The sequence below is a fragment of the Phocoena sinus genome, chromosome 18 (assembly GCF_008692025.1).
Source record: "Phocoena sinus isolate mPhoSin1 chromosome 18, mPhoSin1.pri, whole genome shotgun sequence".
Lineage (NCBI taxonomy): Eukaryota > Metazoa > Chordata > Mammalia > Artiodactyla > Phocoenidae > Phocoena > Phocoena sinus.
The window spans coordinates 16,040,667-16,060,729 of NC_045780.1; the positions used below are offsets into that span (position 1 = coordinate 16,040,667).

At 47.7% G+C, this 20,063-nt stretch overlaps 1 protein-coding gene and 1 non-coding gene across 5 annotated transcripts in view; both read left to right on the forward strand.

The window, feature by feature from the left end:
• DHRS12 (dehydrogenase/reductase 12) overlaps positions 1 to 20,063 on the forward strand; it is a 37,238-nt gene that overhangs the window by 8,015 nt on the left and 9,160 nt on the right. For all 4 annotated transcript variants that reach the window (XM_032611532.1, XM_032611530.1, XM_032611531.1 and 1 more), the window contains 2 exons: positions 5,670 to 5,762; positions 7,062 to 7,143. In XM_032611532.1, coding sequence (XP_032467423.1) covers positions 5,670 to 5,762; positions 7,062 to 7,143 — 175 coding nt within the window. The remainder of the gene's footprint in view (positions 1 to 5,669; positions 5,763 to 7,061; positions 7,144 to 20,063) is intronic.
• On the forward strand, positions 2,982 to 3,054 carry TRNAG-CCC. The gene has a single exon. It is a non-coding gene; the product is annotated as a tRNA-Gly (tRNA).

Here is a 20,063-nt window from a genome sequence, read left to right on the forward strand (position 1 = left end):
GCTCGAGGGTCTCTAAATCTTCCTCTGACGTCTGCAAGGGCAGCTGCGATCTGGGGGCTGCAGTTCTTGAGATGGAAAGCTGACTGTCTGCCTGCTGATAACTTTCCCTGGTGCTGCTGCAGGATGCAACAGGAACACTAATCTCAGGCGATGGGCAGGGGAGGTTCTGTCTGGATCCCAGCCCACTTTGGTTTGGGCTATGTTTTTCTACAAAGTGGATCTATATAGAAAAAGAGGACACGATGCTGTTTACGCTGTTGAGACCTCCTTATGTCCAGCTGCACCATCTTTGGGAGGTAGTGCTGAAAGGGGGAGCAAGGCTGTTTCCTGGGGCGGGGGGAGAGGGAGCCCTTCACCTGCGGCCTCCCCCCGTTGACGTTCACAAACCCACGGGAAATCCTCTCCTCTTTTGTGTTTGTAAGTGGCTGCCAGCACTGAGTGCTCGGAGGGGCCGGGGCCGGTGGTGCCCGTCTGCTTATCCCCGCGGGTGTGGTTTCCCTGACTCGTGCATCCTCCAGGCTCTTCCCCGGGATCGGCTGCTCCTTCCTGTTTGTAAAGAGGCACCACTGCCCAGCTTCATCAGGGGTATAGCGGGGCTCCCATCTGAGTGCCGGTTCTGCGCTCACGAAGCCTTGTGAGCTGGGGCAGTGTGCTTAGCTTCCCTGAACCTCAGTTTCCTCATCTGAAAAGTAGGGTGATACTACTTTGTTCATTTTTGAGCATCTCTTTGAGTGTGAACGTGTCAGGCAGCATGCTGGGAGCTGGAGATTGACATGGTAGAGGCAGTACAGCCCCTCTCAGTCTTGTAAGGATTAAGCGATCAACAAGCATTTTCAACAAAGGATGTGCGCCTCCCTGGGCCCGCCTGATCGGCTCTGTATCACGGTGGGGCGGGGAGGTGTGGATGGCGTGGCTTCCGAAGTATGTGTGTTCCCCCAGCTCCCACGTCAGCCACCTCGTGCCTGCGTTTGACCAGCGGCGGGTACTAGAGGAAGATTGGGAGGAAGGGGGCGGGAGGAATGGGGAAACAGGATATCTGGCCTCCGTGGCAACAGCTGAATCTCCGCTGAGGTTCCTGCTTCTGGGGGTGAGCCCTGCTCTCAGGCTCAGGTCACATCAGCCCCGCCCGTTGCTCCTGAGCCTAGGGCTGGTGGTCGCTTCCTGCTGCTGCTGGTCTCCGGGTTTCTTCACCAGTCCCAGCTGAGTTCTCATCTGCCTTCTCCTCTGGGAAACCAATCCCTGCGTTCAATTCCCTCTGTTGCAAGTGGTTTCTGTTAGACCCTGGCTGACGTAACATGGTAGTGCTGTGACATGGGAAGTTCAGGGTATCATAGTATGTACAGCTCTCGATCCATAGAAGCTATTACTGTTATTGCTGTTATCAACATTGTTTATGCTAATATTATTACCACTCCCAACCTTACCTTCTCTGCTTTTCAAGTTCTCTAGTTCTCTTTCATCAGTGCTTGGGCTGGTAAAGCAGGGAGGGAGGGCACTGGCAGGACTGGTCCTGGGTGCATAGTTGGGTGGACATCAAAGAGTGGTGGTCCTTTGGGCAGGAGAGCCTGGGTGGGGTGTGTGGCAGGCCAGCTGAGCCAGGCGCGTGTGGGCAGGCTGGGCACCAGGGAAGGACAAGGTCACGTGGGAACCAGCTGCTTGGACGCACTGGCTTGCTAAGATCAGGTGTGTGGAGTACGGAGAGTTCAGTATCCTGCCACGGGGCTCTTTCTGGAGAGGGTGTGTGTGGCCCCAAGCTTGGGGGAAGGAGCGCTTGTCACAGAGCAAACTCCCAGGGCAGCAGCCACTGTGTCTGGCACAATGTTCCTGATGGGCCCAGGGAGAGAGTCAGAGTGGACCCTCCTTCAGCTCCTCACCACGTGCAGTTCATCACCATCTCGCTGCCTGGATAGAAGGGCACCACGCTTTTGTCTGGCAGTTATCTCCTTGGGCAACTCTTTTTTTTTTTTTGGCCACACCGAGTGGCGTGTGGGATCTTAGTTCCCCAGCCAGGGATCAAACCCAGGCCCCAGCAGTGAAAGCACAGAGCCCTAACCACTGGACTGCCAGGGAATTCCCCATGGGCAACATTTAAAAAAAAATAAACTTTAAAATTTCAGAAGAGTTTCAGATGCATAGAAAAGTTGTGAAAATAATGCAGACTTTCCATTTACCCCACACCCAGTTTTCCCTTCGCTAACGTCCGTCTTACCTGAGTATGATTCATTTGTTAAGCAAATGAACCAATATTGATACATTATTACTAACTAAAGTCCATTCAGATTTCCTTAGTTTTTACCTAACGCCCTTTGTCTGTTCCCAGATCCCATCCAGGACCCCACGTTACATTTAGTTGTCATGTCTCCTCGTGGCTGTGACAGTGTCTCAGACCTTCCTAGTTTTTGATGACCCGGACAGTTTTGAGGAGTGCTAGCCAGGGGTTTTGTATACTCTCCCTCAACTGGGATTGGCCGGTTGTGTTTCTCATTGATTAGAATGGAGTAAAGGGTTTCCCGGAGAAAGATCACAGAGGTACAGTGCAACCTTTGCGCTTCCTGATATGGCTGGAAGGTGCTGTCAATGTGCTTTCTGTCTTGTGGAGATTGATCCCGTCAACAGCAAAACACCAAGATAAAAAACAGGGGTTTCTACTCTCCAGTTCTCCCAGGCCAACGTAGAATTCCACCTTCTTAAGAATTACTGGTTTAGCTTCCTGAGTACTAGACATTAATAGTAACTATCACCTCGTTCCTACATAGTGATTTCTACTTCCAAGGGCACATTCATGTACTGTCTCCCCTTTACCCTTCAAACTCACCCTCTGCCCTGGGTAGAGGCTTCCCGTGATGTCAACTCATGACTCCTGGGCCACCCAGCAGCTACATGATGGTGGTTCACCTATAGGAAGGATCCCAGTTGAGTTTTGCTCAGTTTCAATAACCAGACTTGTATCCTCTTTAGGTTTAAAGAGTGAGTACAGGACTTCCCTGGTGGTACAGTGGTTAGGACTCTGCACTCCCAATGCAGGGGGCCCAGGTTCGATCCCTGGTCAGGGAGCTAGATCCCACATGCGTGCCACAACTAAGAGTTCACATGCCATAACTAAGGAGCCTGCGTGCCACAACTAAGACCCAGTGTGACCAAATAAATAAATATATAAATTTTTTTTTTTTAAAGTGAGTATAGGGCCCCCAGTGTCTCCTAGGTCCAGCCTCGTCATGTGTAGATCAGCAGATCAGGGTTTTACACACTGGCACCTGCCTGGTTCCTTCCCCTGGTCACAGCAGACTGCTGGCCTCTCCTTCTGGGTGCCTTTGGGCTTCCTGGTTTCTTGCAGAGGGAGCCAGATGATTCCCTTCACCTTTTCAGGACGCTTCATTTTACCAGGCTCCAAGGTTGATTTGTCTATAATGGCTAGTCCCTCTTCCCTGCTGCTGCCTCTTTTTAATTCTGCGATGCCTTGGGTGCTTCCAGGAAGCTCAAGGAGATTGAGGGATGATCAGAGTAAAATTGATTTTGGCTTACTTGAATTTTGTTGCTCATTTGAATTTTGTTGTTTCTTTGAGCCTGGCTTTGTGAGTGTCGCAGCCCTGCTGGTGGGAGGGAGTTCCCGGGGTGGTTGCCGGGAAGTACTCAGAACGAAAGGATTAGGTGTGTGGACCTGGTTTGCCGTCACTGATAGACGCTCACGGCTGACCCAGGTGTGAGTCAGCAGCCTCATGTCCGCTCTGTCTGGGTGAGGGCCTTCAGAGACTTCTTAGAAGAGCACAGTCCTGTACGGACAATGCTTTTCCTCTCCCTTGAAGGCAGAGGAAGATTCAGTTGTTCCAGACTTAAGCCAGATATGGTATTCAAGCTGATTACAGACCTCCTGAGGCATGAAAATGTGGGATTGCTTCTGTTTTCTCGTTCTCTGAGCCTTTGTCTCAGGGTGAGGAAATATGTTTTAAGATCAATCAGTAGAAAGAAATTCTGACTTGCGTTCAATGGCTCAGTTAATGGGGCAACTGAGACAGGGCCCTGAACTCTGCTTTATCAAGGGAGTTACAGCTGTTGCTCAGAGTTTTGCCTTAGGTTCAGCTTCCAGCAGCAGGAATCTGCCTTGGGTTGGTGATAAGTCCCTGACGTCTGCTGGAGCTCAGGGGGAATAGCCTCACGTTCACTGGATGCTGAGAACACAAGTTTCAATTATGTGCTGAGTACAGAGAAAAAGGGGTAAATGGACAACATGCATTGATCATTTATGTGCGTGGCTGTGTGCACCGCCGTAAAGGAAAAGGGGGCATTCAGCGTGGCTTCTCCATCAAGGAGGTCTGAGTCTACTGGGGGAGGAGGCCATTTTAATGGCCACAAAACATACGTTTGCATGGATGTGTCATAGTTTCCTACCCATCATTTGGGAGTTTTTGTCAATATTTTGCTCCTAAGAGATTATCGAAGGCACATCCTAACTATAGGATGACAACTTCTTCTGTGACTCAGTCCTTGCTTACGTTGCGTGTCAGTTTCTGCCTTGTGACATTGTTACCTCTGGACGCAGCCTCCTCCCCCAGTAGACTCAGAACTCCTTGATGGAGGAGCCATGCTGAATGCCCCCTTTTCCTTTACGGTGGTGCACACAGCCACGCACATAAATGATCAATGCATGTTTATTGCATCTTTATTTACAACAGCCAGGACATGGAAGCAACCTAAGTGTCCATCGACAGATGAATGCATAAAGAAGATGTGGCACATATATACAGTGGAATATTACTCAGCCATAAAAAGAAACGAAATTGAGTTATTTGTAGTGAAGTGGATGGACCTAGAGTCTGTCATACAGAGTGAAATAAGTCAGAAAGAGAAAAACAAATACCGTATGCTAACATATATATATGGAATCTAAAAAACAAACAAAAAAATGGTCATGAAGACCCTAGGGGCAAGGCGGGAATAAAGACACAGACCTACTAGAGAATGAACTTGAGGAAATGGGAAGGGGGAAGGGAAAGCTGGGACAAAGTGAGAGAGTGGCATGGACATATATACACTACCAAATGTAAAATAGAGAGCTAGTGGGAAGCAGCTGCATAGCACAGGGAGATCAGCTTGGTGCTTTGTGACCATCTAGAGGGGTGGGATAGGGAGGGTGGGAGGGAGATGCAAGAGAGAAGACATGTGGGGATATATGTATATGTATAACTTTGTTATAAAGCAGAAACCAACACACCATTGTGAAGCAATTATACTCCAATAAAGATGTTAAAAAAAAGAAACTCAACAATAAGAAAACAACCTGGTTAAAAAAAAAAAAGAAATAAGGTAGATTTATATATAAGAAAAAAATCTCTAAAACATATTGTTAAGTGAAAAGAAGGATATAGAACAACGTATAGTCTGATCCTATCTATATGGAAAAGGGACACACACATAATGCTTAAAATGTATAATATATAATGCCTGAAAAATACATTTATAAATATTGTATGTACTTAAAATATTTCTGGGTGATTTGCAAGAAACTGCGAACAATGGTGTACTTCTGAAGAGTGAGACTTTCCATTTTGTATCATTCCAAACGATTTGATTTTTAAAACCATTTTTTTAAAAAACCATTTTTAATGAAAAAAATACATGTTATCTTTTTTTTTTTTTAAGGCTTTACAATTTCTTTTTGTTTTCTGGTTTAGAACATCTTTCTGCACATTGTGGACTTATCTGATCCCAAGACAGTCTGGAAATTTGTTGAAAATTTCAAGCAGGAACATACCCTCAATGTCCTGGTGAGCTTTGTAAACATAAGTAGGGGATAAATCTCATGCATGTGCATTTCTTGCCTGTGTGGTTGTAGACTGGTGTGTATGTTTGTGGATCTTTATGGTGACACCTTAGTGAGAATCTTTTATGGGGAGGCCTGTTCAGTTATCAGGTTCACTCATTGGAGTCAATCTAACCCTATTGGTTGGATTTGTGGGCAAAGGAAGGGACCATCCACTGGGTCTGTGAGGGGGATGGGGAGGTTCCATTTTTTTCATAAAATGATGATTTGTATACTGGTATTCCTGAACTCTGTAGATTTGGGGATTGCTATATTAAAATAAGAGGCTCAGGGGAAATTAAATAAAAAGCTTAGTCCAAAAGAACGCTTGCTGCAGACAAGCACATCTTTTAGTAACACAGTCAGTTGCTCTCCAGAGAGAGCTAGAGGACTCAGGTGGGCTGGTGTCCTTCTCCTCCTCGCATATACTCTGAGCTGAGCTGCGTTTCTACCCAAATAGTTTCTAATGTGCTCCGAAATGTTCACTCAGGCTCAGGTCTACTCTTGCGCTGTCCAATATGGCTACGGAGCATTTGAAATGTAGCTAGTCCAAATTGAGATGTGCCACCAGTGTACAAATCTGCCGATGTTGAAGACTTAGTGTGAAAAATAGAGTAAACAGGGCTTCCCTGGTGGTGCAGTGGTTGAGAGTCCGCCTGCCGATGCAGGGGACACGGGTTCGTGCCCCGGTCTGGGAAGGTCCCATATGCCGCGGAGCGGCTGGGCCCATGAGCCATGGCCCGTGAGCCTGCGCGTCCGGAGCCTGTGCTCCGCAACGGGAGAGGCCACAACAGTGAGAGGCCCGCGTACCGCAAAAAAAAAAAAAAAAAAAAAGAGTAAACTAACATTTTTATATTGATTACATTTTGAAATGATACTCTTTTGGATATATTGAGTTAAATAAAATATTAAAATCAATTTGACCTGTTTCTTTTTACCTTTTTAATGTGGTCACTTTCTAGAAAACCTAAAATTATATATTTCTATTGGACAGCGCTGGTCTAGACGAATTCCTGGGGCACTTTATCATGAATTAGGTTGCCGGGCCGAGCCCTGGTCGTCGGAGGTCTCTGCACAGTCCCGTGGCTGAGGCTGCTGCACAGATGGCATTTTCCAGGACGGGGTTTGGAGGGAAGGGACAGTTGAGCAGAACTGTTGTCGTCACATGAATGTGGGACCAGCGTGGTGGTGGAACTGTGGGGTTTGGGAACAGGTCCTTTGGCCCTATTTTCCTTTATTTTGAAATGGGAACTGTACTTTCTAGATCAATAATGCAGGTTGCATGGTCAATAAGAGAGAGCTCACGGAAGATGGACTTGAAAAAAACTTTGCTACCAACACTCTGGGTAAGTGTAAGCAGTTTTCTTGTTTGCTTTTAGCAAAATAAATGTAGACATAAATGATAGTAGAAGGATCAGAAGAACACTGATCTACTTTTTGGGTTCTTGGTCCTTGGCGTGATTGCATTTACTTTATTTATTTATTTATTTTTAACATCTTTATTGGGGTATAGTTGCTGCATTTACTTTAAATTTATCCTTCACTGCATTATTATTTCTTCATAAAACACTCTTTTCATGTTTTACATAATATGTGTTAGTGCCAGGAATACTTAGCATTGTTAAAGTTTTTTTTTCTAGGAAGCTCAAGGCTCATTATAGACATGACTTTGGTGAGAAGGGCAAGGTCATCTTAGGTAGAAAGTGCAAACATGAAAACTGTAGCCAAGGGAGCTTCCAGCCAGGGCTGAGAAAGGTGCAACCATGAGACCAGAAGATGGGCCAAGAAGGGCACTCACCTGGAATGCAGGACCCCTGGGTTCCGGTTCCTGCTCTGTAATAACAGGCTGACTCATTTTGTGCCAGGCCAGTGATTCTCAAAGTAGGGTTCCTGGGCCAGCAGCCTCAACATCACCGGGCAGCTGGGTAGAAACGCACATTCTTGGGCTTCACCCCCAGCTCTACTAAATCCAAAACTAGGATGGGGCCGAGAAATCTGTGTTTTAACAAGCCCTCCAGATGATTCCGATGCAAAGTTTGAAAACCAGTGTACCAGGATTTTAACCCCTTTGGATTTTCTCCATCTCAAACCAAGGGGTCTGGAGTACAGATCTTCCTCAGCCTATATTGGGGTTAGGTCCCAGTCAACCCATCATAAGTTGATCATATAGTAAATTGAAAATGCATTTAATCCACCTAACCTACCGAATGTCGTAGCTTAGCCCAGCCTACCTTAAACATGCTCAGAACACTTACATTAGCCTACAGTTGGACAGAATCATCTAACACAAAGCCTAATTTATAATGAAGTATTGAATATGTCATGTAATTTATTGAATACTATGCTGAAAGTGAAAAACAGAACGGTTGTCTGGCTCTAGAATGGCTGTAAGTGTGAGGGCTGTTCACTATTGTGATCACCTGGCTGACTGGAAGCTGCGGCTCGCTGCCCTGCATCCCGAGAGAGCATCATACCGCATATCACCACCCCGGGAAAGTTTCAAAATCCAAAATTTGAAGTGCGATTTCTACCTAATGTGTATTGCTTTCACACCGTCATGAGTCAAAAAATCGTAATTCAAACCATCATAAGTCAGGGACCAACTGTAGACTATTTCAGTGCCTTTCAACTTGGAGATGCAATGAATCTAAGATTCTCCCCAGTGACTATACCATTTCCTCATAGGAAGTGAAGCTTTTAATAAGGCATTTTAGTTTTTATTTATTTATTTATTTGTTTTATTTATTTATTTTTTGCGGTACGCGGGCCTCTCACTGTTGTGGCCTCTCCCGCTGTGGAGCACAGGCTCCGGACACGCAGGCTCAGCGGCCATGGCTCACGGGCCCAGCCGCTCCATGGCATGTGGGGTCCTCCCAGACTGGGGCACGAACCCGTGTCCCCTGCATCGGCAGGCGGACCCTCAACCACTGCGCCACCAGGGAAGCCCCTTAATAAGGCATTTTAATTCATCCTAAGTCACAAGATGAATGGCGGGGGTTCCTGTGTTTGTCGTTGAAGGTGTCCATGAAATAGTAACCCTCTTCCCAGCCAAGAACTGAACAATTTGAGGATTAAGACAGTGGATGAAAGCCCCAAATCACTGTTGTTACAGATAAGGCTGGTTGAAGAGCATGGCTCACGTGAGAGCCAAATGGCTTCCTTAATGCTAAACCCCAGAGTTCGCCAGCCTCACTTGCTTTGTTGCATCTGGCTGGCCTCAGACAGACACCACCAACCCCTCCCAGGAAGAGGAAGACGTGGGGAGCAGAGCTCAGCAAGCCCAGATTACTGCCCCTAAATTTACTCCAGTTTTTAAGTGGTCCCCGTCCTCGCAATGGAGAGAGGAAGGGGCTGAGGGAGGATGTTCATTGTTCTCCCTCCAGGAGAAAGAGAGCATCTGGAGTGGGGAAGAACCTTTCTCCCTGGCACTGAGGTTGCATTTATTTCTTCTTAAACAAATCCCTGGGAGCTTGCTATGAAACGCTGCAGGTTTAGTACAAAATATTCCCAACGTTCGCTTTGTTCCAAATGTGGTATCCTTGCCCAAAGTACCAAAAGTACGCACATGTGGGGTCATGCCGGGGTTTGCCTTCTAACTCTCCTGGATGGCAAGGACTCCTAGGGTCCTAGCAGCTGGCCTCCCAGGTGGCTGCTCTCCAGGACCAGCTTTGTGATTTGCGGGGCCCAGTGCCAAACAAAAATAGGGGGCCCCTGTATGCAAAAAGTGCAGGGCCCTGTGGGGTTGCCTGCTCTGCTGCTTCCCCACCTGCCCATCCACCACCCAGCTAAATTCTACTGGGTGTGCGCTGCACGCTGGGCACTCGTGGGTGGCGCACGTATATATGGCACTGAACCCACGTGACCACCCTATGATGGAAGTATTCCTGCCTGTACATAACAGATGAAAACACTAGACTGAGAGAGCTTGCATAACTTGCCCAAGGTCAAGTGGAGGAGCCAGAATTTGAACCCAAGTCTGTCTGCCTCCAGAGCCCATGTTCATAACCAAGATGAGTTCTACCAGCCCCCAGCATCTCCTCCCTCAGACCCATCACTGCGTTATCGTGAGATAAGTGCTAAAGGGAGGCTGGGAGGGGAGTGACCAGCCATGCCAGGAGAAGCATGGCCCAGGGCTGGGGACACTGCTTAGAGGGCCTCCTGGGAATCTGCCTTGATTGAGAATGTGGGGCAGATCTGATAGACTCTCAGGGAACTGCCTTTTTTTTTTTTTTGCCACGCTGCAAGACTTGCTGGATCTTAGTACCCGACCAGGGACGGAACCCAGGCCACCGCAGTGAAAGCGCAGTCCTAACCACTGGACCACCAGGGAACTCCCTTTTTAAAAAATTTATTTTATTATTTATTATTGTTTGGTTTTGCTTTTGCCTTTTTGATTATACAGCTGATTATGTTGTACTTTTGTTTTGGATCCGGTCTGCTTCTAAGGACCTTGATATCTCTTCATTTGCATTTCCTACCTGTGTTAGAAACATTTTACTGATCTTGCCAACCTCTCTGAGAAGCATAGTAATTCTCATGCTTAATATTTATTCATCCTCTCCAGAGGGGAAGATGTAGTCCAACATACACAGAAGCGAGTCAGTGACAGAGAGGGCAGCTTGACGTGCCTCTCCTTTACAGATGAGGAGATACAGAGAGGTTCAAATATTGTCATTCTGGAGCAGGTGCAGAGCCAAGCAAACAGCCCATACCTCTGTCTGAGTCCTGGGAAACTGCTGGCTGCCTTGCTAACGTGAAACATGTTTTCATGGCCTGATTATGTAACACAGGTTAGGTTGTTTGCTATTTTCTAAGATTCCGTTTGGCCTCTAGAAATACTTCCAATCCCCAGCCAAACATCAGTGGATTCCTGATACTCTGAGGACAGGACACAGTAGGATTTGCAGAATTTTCACCAGATCCTAAGAGTTCGGGAGGTGGTGGATTAGTGAAATACTGTCAGAGCCCATGGCTGCATGTGGCTCTTTGTGAAGACATCACAGTCTACGAATCAGATAAAGTTTGGAAATCATTCTCCCTCTCCTTTTGCGGGGATGGGTGGGGCATGGAGAGGTTTTCATAGTTTACTCTCCTAGGGACAAAAATGAGCCGCCCCAGGGTAGATTTGTGGGGAGACAAAGCGTGGAGGTAAAGTGATCTCATGAGACAGATGCTGTTTGGTTGCTGTACTTGCCCCTGTGTTTCGGGTCTTCTCAAACCATATCCGTTTTGCCTGTTGGCATTCAGTGGCATTCAGAGCCCGTGAGGAGTGAAGACGGATGTGTGTGTGGGGGGGGGGGGTGGGTAGGGGCGCAGTGCTTCGCTGAGTGCTGTGCTGGCAGCTGGCCACAGCCCGGGCATCAGCCTATCACAACTCTCACCCGCCTCTCAGCCCCTCTCACCCACGGCACACGAGACAAGGATGCCATCCACCTCCTCCGAGACAGCTGTGTCATCAGGTAGTTGCCGGTAATGAGCAGGCAGTGGTGCCTTAGATCTTTGGCAGAGGGTGGGAAGGTTCAGTTGAGGTCATTTTGGAAGGACGTACCTACATCAGTGTACGGTGCATGTTCTGTCCCTTCACAGTCTGTTCTTCGGAGCTTTCTGCTCACCGGCATAGCCCCACACCCAATGGTAACTGCTGTTTAAAGCAGGGACCCAGGGTCCAGAAACACCTTAATAATAATGATGATGATAATAGCAATAATAATGGCACACACTGAGCACTTCCCATGTGCCAGGGGCTCCACTAAGTGTTTTTCTTGGACCATCTCGTTCAGTTCTCATCACAACTTTATAGATTCCATAAGCAAGGAAGCAGGATCAGAAGTAGTTTGAAATCAGAGTCTGAGTGACTCACCTTCCTAAATAAAGGACAACAAAATTATATGTGGTCCATTTTTGCTATAGGCTTGTATCTCTCAGCTCTTGCTACATAACAAGCAACCCCCAGATCTCTTAGGCATACACTAGATAAGCATGTATTTCTTGCTGACTCTTAGGCGGGTCTGCTGGGGGGGCTAGTGTCAGCTGAGCTCAGTAGGGCATCTCTAAGCAGCAAGCTGGGTCTGCGTTATGTTCCAAATGCTTGCATCCTCCTTGGACCATTAGGCTGGCCAGAGTGTGTTCCAGTGGCAATGGCAGAAGCCCAAGTGTGCAGGCACATTGCAAGCCCCTGCTTGCTTCAGATCTGCTAACGTCCAGCCGACCAATGCAAGTCATTTCACAGAGCCCAAAATCGAGAGTCAGGGGAACATACTCCTCCCAGGTAACTGGGGAAGAGAGGGTGAATATTGTCAAACAGTAATCTACGACAAGGGTCTATTTTATTACATTCTAAGTCTTTGGAAATGGGTCATCTGAGTTTGATGTGGTAACTATTAACCCCAAACATTTAATGAGCAAAATATCTTGTTTGTTCAGTAAACATTTAAAGAGCACACACTGTAAGCTGGACCCTGTGGTCAGCGATGAGGATTCAGAAATTATATGGACTCCTGGTCCAGTGGGGGAATCAGACACATAAACGATGTCAGTAACCACATGGTTAAGTTCTCTTTTCGTCCATGAAGGGAGCTGGGGTCCAACCCCCAGGAAAGCAGAGAACAGTACTTCCGAGGTGAAATAGGCCCTCAGGCACTAAAGCTGTTTGGTGCCAGGCATTCTTATGTGTCAATAAGCCTTACTCGGAGCTTTACCTATGTGCCATTTGGCTCCTAAAACCTTCCAGCTCCCAAACCTTCAGGATTCCCAGAAAGACACAGTACCTGGGGATAGTAAGCACTGTAGAAAGGTCAGCCAATATTGCTGCAACATCCAAATCCCTTCACCTGGAACTGAAGTCCTTTGTTATGGTACCTCCCCCACCTGTCCAGACATACTTCCATGATTTCCCAACATGGATCCTCTGCCAGTTAGCCCATTAGTTTTGGAACCTGTCACCAGCAGGATACCTCCATGCTTTTGTTCCTGTGGCTCCGGTGCCTGGAACGTCCCCTTCCTGGTTCACTTTCACTTCTCCTCCGTGACTCGCTGGGAGCATACCAGCCTGGAGCTTGGCCAGCGCTTCTCCTCCTTTGGGCTCCCAGAGCACCCTCTGTGACCCTATCTTAGCACCATAGAAGTCACCCTTTGATAGGTGGTTTCTGGCACAGAGCACAAATCACTGAGTGCACGCACTGCCTGGCCCTTACGAGGAGCTCAGTCCGTTTTGAGCTGACCTACCGGGTGGGTAATCCAGTTCCTCCAGCTACGTGGCTGTGTGCAAAGTGCTTAAACCTCCTCAAGCCTCACATTCCCATTCTGTAACATGGAGATCATGATACCTTTATAGGCTAGAGGTGAGGGTTAAAGAAGGAGTTGTAAGTTATTTACCCAAGAGAAATAACGTGTTCACGGAAAAATGTGTACACAAATGTTTATAGTTGCTTTATTTTTATTCATAATCACCCCAAACTGGAAACAAGCCAGATGTCCTTCAACTGGTGAATAAACTGTGGTGCTTCCATACAATGGGATGCTGTTCAACAATAAAAAGGAACAAAACATTGATGTTTGCAGCAATGTGGCTGAATCTTAAATGCATTGGCTAAAGTCAAGCCAGACTCAAAAGGATACATTGTATGATTCTGTTTATATGATGTTCTGGAAAAGGCAAAGCTATGGGGACTGAGAACAGATCGGTGGTCGCTGGTGGTTAGGGGTGGGAGGAGGGTGTGACCACAAAGGTAGTAGGTGACTGTGAGGGAATATTTGGGGTGACGGAATGGTTGTAAATCACACCACAGTCTAATTGTATGCATTTGCAAGAGCTCATAGAGCCGCACACACCCCCTCCCCCCCCCACAGAATTTTACTGGATGTAAAAATATATAAGGAAAAGCAAAAAGATAGGAAAGTATCATAGCTTTCAGCACAGTGAGTCTGTTTCTTGGTAAGAAGCAGACTATTTACTATGATTGACTTGAGGTGCCCTCCTCAAATCAGTGCGCTCCTAGAAGGGGTACTGTCTTCCCTCCAGCCTAGAGCACAGGTCACCCTGCTCACGCCTGATAATAGTAGGTGCTAAAAAGCATCAGTTGGTGAGGAGTAAACGTAGAGGCACCTTCCATGCTGTGCTGTGCAGAGGCCAGAGAAAGTTCTTCCACTATTCCAAGGATAGTGGAATGCGCAAAGGCTGTGGACGGAGATATGGCAGTCTTGCTGTCCAGGAGAGTCTTGGGGTGAGGGAAGGTGACCCCATGAGGAACCCTTGACCGGAGCCAGAGTTCATGATTTCTGTGAGCCCACCTGGTTCTGGGTAAAATTGGGAAGCAGGCAGTAGTCACAAAAGAAAAGGTGATCAGCCAGCCTCACTGTCTCATTGGCCTTCCCATCGTTCCTCAGTGACCCCATCGTTGTCCTAGAATTTTCTCTGTACCACCTCTCCCCTAAGAAGCCCCTGAGATGCAGGGAGAGAGGAAGATGCAGGAGGAGGGAGAGGGAGAGAGGGCTGCTGTCCAGCTACATCAGAGGGCTCCCTTAGGTGTCCTTCTCCTGTTTTGAAATCTGGCCCCAAGATGCCCAAGCCCCTCTGATCTCTTCAAACGACGGAATGAATGGACGCTGGAGTATTATCAGGGCCCCAGCAAAACCAGTATGGCTTCAGCAGCATCCTGCATTCTGCACCATTCCCAGTTCCCTTCCTCACGCCTCCTCTGTTCCTTCCCTCCAAACATTTCGTCTCCTTTCTCTCATTCCCTTGGGCTACACTCCTTTCTGGGCCCCAGCTCACAGCTCAGTAAATCAAGGATCTGTGCTCATCTTAGAAGGTGCCATCTTAGGACTTTGTGTGTGGGGCAGGGTAGGGAGGTGGTGTTTATTCAGGATCGCTTTTTTCTAGTCATAAGACAAATGTGTCTTCTTTTAGAAAATAGGGAAATAAAAGTATCCAAGAGAAACCAGAACTCTCCCATAATTCCATCATTAAGATAAAACCACCATTAACATGGGTCTGTTTTTTCCAGCCTTTTTCTATGTGTGTCCCCTACTCCGAGGAGGGGCCACAGTGTGTATACCATTCTGAGTCTTGTGTTTTTCCAGGTAGCATTATATTATAAATGTTTTCTCATGTCATTAAACATCCTTTAAAATGTTCCTTTTCTTTAGAATATATTCTATTGTATGAATGTGCCATAGTTTAGTATGTTTATCCCCTATTGTGGGATATTTAGCTTGTTTCCAACTTCTCACTATTGAAAATGATTCCACCATGAGTACCTCTGTTCATACATTTTTGTGTGGATCTTTGCTTATTGCCTTAGGATGGATTCCTAGGAGTGAAATTACAGACACCTAGTTTGTGACCATTTTTGAGACCTTTGACCAAATTGCCCAATACATGATACATTAACCAAATTGCCCGCCAGGAAAATTGGAGCAATTTGTATTCCCACCAGCATTCTTAGTGCTTATCTCTCCCTATCCCAACAAGCTCTGGGTCCCACCCATCATCCCCCAAAGAATGACCTTTGCAAAAGTGATAGATGAAATCTGGCATCTTACTTTTCTTTGCATTGCTTTGGTTACTAGTGATATTGAACTTGGCGATGGTGCTTATTTATTAGCCATTTGTATTTCTTTGGGGAGTTGCCTGTTCACGTCCTTTGCCCATTTTTCAGTTGTGATCATCGTCTTTTAAACTGTTGGTTTATAAGCCATCTTTGGCACATTTATCACAAGTGCGTTCCTCCCTGACACCTCCCCCGCCCCAGTTTAGCAAATTACTTTTTAATTCTGTTTTTGGTGCTTTGGTTGGTCACACAGAAGTTTAAATTTTCTATGTAATCAGGCTGTATATTTATTATTAAGACTGATTTATTCGTTTTTATGGTTAAAAAAAATCCTGGTTACTCTAAATACTTGTTTTTCCCCCTATTTTCTTACAACATTTTCTCTTATTTAGCGTTTTCGTCCACTGGAAGTTATTTGGGTATTAGGGCGGTAAGGAACCTTTTCTTCTCTTTCTTTCTCTCTTTCTTCTCACACTTTTTAATAAACAGTGTCACAGCTCTGCTTATATATTGCATAATCTTTCCTTTCTTTTGAGTTGTGATGCCATCTCTCTCATGTACCAAATTCTCACTAAGTTGCTTCTCTTTCCAAGCTCCAGTCCGTTCCACTGAGCTAGTCATTATTGTCACGACTGCGCTGTTCTCATTACTCACATACATTTTACTGTCTTCTAGGGCAAAGCCCTCGCTCATCACTCCTCTCATTCTCGAGACATTTTCACCCAGTGGACTGATAGATTGGGGGTGAGGAGGCCAGACTTCAGGCATCAGGGGAGACTGGTGGGGTCTGGAGCTCCTGAAGCTACAAGGTAGGACCCCTTGGCCCCCAGAAGGGCTTTGGAGCCCTGGGTGAGGCTCTTGGTCTAAAACTGCACTGGGGCGGGGGGGCCCTGTGCAGCCCTCCTAAGGACAGAATGGATAAACCCAAAAGTCAGAGATCTTCTGCCCCTTGGCTTTGGTTTTCTGCCAGCCATTGAGGCTGCTTTGGATGAGGCACAAACACCTTCCAGAGCTGAGCCCCTGGGCCACGATGGGCCTCCCCACCTGCCTGCCCGCCACTCCGGGGTGGGGTCTGAGCCACTGCAGTGCCCGGGCCTGGGCGAGCTCTCTCGGGGCCCCGTGGGGACCACGCCTCCTGTTCTCCCAGCCAAGGAGCACTGGCCCCAATTCAGGAAGCCAGTGAGGTGCCCGGCCCCATCCTGGCCCGGGGGGCCTAGGACCCTATCGGATGATCTGGCTGGGATTCCATGGGTGTTTTTAAAGGAGAACTACTCACAGCAGTTCTACCACACACCCATTTGGGGAATTTTAAAAACAAAATCCCAATTAAGCACCTTCATGCTTTTAATAAGCCCGTTCTCTCCCTGCCGTAAAGCAGGCTCTTTCCTTGTGCCCCAGGTGTAGTACCAACAGCCTCCCTCTCGGATGTGACAGCAGGGAGTGATGCAGTCATCTTCCACCAGAAACACTGGTTGAGCTGTAGCACCCTGAGGTACAGACCTTGGATGGCCTGGGGAGGACAAGGAAGTGATAGCATATTCACTTTTGTGGGTTACCTGGAGCCCAAGACAGGTGCCAGAGCTCCCCCCTCTCCTCTCAGGTGGACCCTTCCCACCTCACAGGTAGAGCTCACAGGTGTCCATTCCCACATTTAAACAATGCTGTCCAGCAGCTCACAGCTTCAGCCACCCTTGAGTGAGCCCTCCCACCCCCAGGCTCTTTGCACAGACTGTGCTCCACGCCTGGACACCCTCCTCCCATCCCTTCCCTCTCCTAGCACCCTGCAGCTTAGTCCTGCCTCTCTCGCCTCTAAATCTTAGCTCAGGTGTCACCTCACTGCTAACTCGGCCCCGATGCCACCGCCACCCCACCCCATGTGCTCAGAGCCATCTCTTCTGCACAGCACTGACCTCACCGTGGGTGTAGGTTCATTACATAATAACCTGTTAATGCCTGGTGAACACCCTGCAGTCAGGGAGTTCTCACAGTATCCCTAGTATTTATCACTGGGTCTGGCATTTAGCAAGTGGAACTGGAGGCGGGGGGCGGTTGAGGTTGGGGGCAAAGGGAAAGATCTGACTCATCCTCGCCGCTGTCTGACCCCAAACCAAGAGTAAATACCCCACGAGATACTGGTGACTCTAATGCCTCTTAATGCCTCATTTTCTCTGGGACTCTGTGCTCCCAGCTTCCCCAGGTAATATGATCTTTGAAATGGTCTTTATATAATTTGTAAAGTCAGTGTGTGAGGCCTCTAGGCTCGCTATGGGATGTTTGTGTTATTGTACCAATGGGAGAGGTACCAAATAGTATTCATCACGCAACTGTCTGCTCCTTTAAAATCCACACCAGTAACCTCCCAGGGGTAGAGGGACAGTCATTTTCTCCGGCAGATAGTACAATTGGTAGGAGCATATACCCGAATACACCCGCTTAGTAACCCAAGTGGCCTTATTTCAAGCTGGCTGTGAAGGTTTCTTAATAGAAACTCCAATCAGTTCTCCTATGCTAAATGTAAACATTGCAGTAATTTTTCTCATCAAACAATACTTTTAATGCTACTGAAATATATCATACCCATGACGTGGTATGATCTCAGGAGCACCATGAGTTTGTTATTCTATGGAAACGTGGTTTCAGGCGTGCTTTCAGAGTACTCCGCACTCTCCTTCAGCGCTGCCCGGCCCGACACAGTGTCACATCCCTTCCTAACGAGCTTACAGAGAGAGATTGGCTTCAAGTCATGTACCCATGTCATAAAGGTCCTTGTTGCCGTATTTAGAAGACTACGTCCAACATAAATTCCCCTCCCAAATCTCCTTCTCGTAATGAACCTCCATCGACATAATGAGTTCCTTGGAAGGAAGGCATTGTGTGAATTAAAAATACTAATGAGTCATGATGATAATGAGTTATTTTGCTTATTACTGGGAGCAGAACTCAGCTTGGGTACATTACCCTGTGGCTGAAGGTGTCTTCCCTACACCCAGACCTGCCCTCCCCCAGGAGCCCAGACTAAAATACGTTTTCTTCTCTCCTCATCAAAGCTCTGAATCCCCCAGATGTCCCTGATCTTGGCTAGTCAGTCTCGGGGGAGTGGAAGTTACTAAACTGGTTCGTCCTAAGATAGGAATGACCCGAAGGCACCCAGAGCTGTTTCCAGCAGCGCGCTGCTTGCACCTTTCCAAGGATATTCCTATTAGCTGGGGAGCACAGGTGAACTGGCGGATTTTCTAGCTAAGGCCAAGCCCAGTGTCTTAGGGATTGTCTGGTTACAAGGAACAGGAACCCACTCAGCCGACTAAACAAAACTGATTTACTGCGGGGGAGGCAAGGGCGGCCTTCACAGAACTTAGCGGCAGAGGCACAGCTGGGCTTTGGGAGCATGAGGAACTGGGGTGAACTTTTCCTGTTTCTCTGGGACCCTTGTCCACAGACTCTATCCCAGCCCTCCTGTCTCTGCAGGCTGCTTTTCCGTGCCCATGGGCCAAATATGGCGGCCGCTGAGTCAAGGGTCCCGTGCCCGTGCTCTTGCAGGGAGGGTTCGACTGGCACAGCTTGGCTCAGGTGTCGCCCCTAACTCAGTCTCCTCTGCCCATGGGGTCGAGGTTGCGTGGCTCAAACACAGTGCCTGGCCCCGGGTCATGACTCGGTTACGTGTTGTTACAGGATGCAGGGCCCAGCCCTGAGGGGAGGGGATGGGGCACATCTCCAGAAGAAGTCTACTACACCAGGTCGAAGAGTTTTCTGCTGAATTTGGTTGGGCGCCTGGAGTGTTGAAGAGCTTTGGGGCAGGAGAGTGGCATTGGTGCCCGTGTTAACAGCGGGCCCGTGGTAGGATCTGTGAGCTGGGCAAGGAGCTCCTGGTGCCATGTTCATCCTAAAGGAGCAGTGACTTGCAGACAACGGGATTCATTCCTGCTCCCTTGGCACCGGAGTCGGTTGGGACTCTGTGGTTGAAGGACTCAAGAAAAGGAGATTTGCCATGTTTTCCATTCCGTGTGGACTTGCTGGGAACTTGGAAAAGTCACAGAACCTCTCTTAGCAGATTCTTTTAAAAGATCTTATTGGCTTTATTCAGAGGCTCCTAAATTGGGGAACATCAATCTAGCAATAGACAGGAGCCTCAAAGAACTGTACAAGGCAAGAAATTCTATAGGCAGAACGGAGCAGGAACAGGGAGGTTATACTGGGCATGTAGCAGATTCTTCCTGTGTTTCTCTTTGCTGGCCTGAAAAGATGCTGAGGGTACACAGGAAAGGCCTCAGAAAGCTGGCTAAGAGGCTGGAGGATGATAAATCACTTGTGGCTGGAAACAGAGAGGCTTCATCTCCTTCTCAGGGAGGAGAAATGCTTGCTGTGTGTGAAGAGTGACATATGTGCTTTGAAATGATAAAGCTGGGGACCTAGGAGGCAAAAAGCATATAGAAGCACACGATGGCTCAGATCTGGGGGGGCGGGGGGACCCAGAGAGCAGGATGGGAGAGGCCCATTTTGTGGATTTGGAATGCGGGAGATTTTATTTTATTTTTTTAATGATAGAAAGGGCCCTGAAGGTCTGCTGCTAAAAACTGCAGTTTCTCCAGTTTTAAAAAAATCACCTACCACCTGGCTGTGCCCTACAGGTGAGCGTATTTGGTAGGGATGAATGGCCCAGCTAGTCTTCTTGCTGGTGACTCTGTTAGCGTCTAAATTGATACCGGTAGGGTATATTC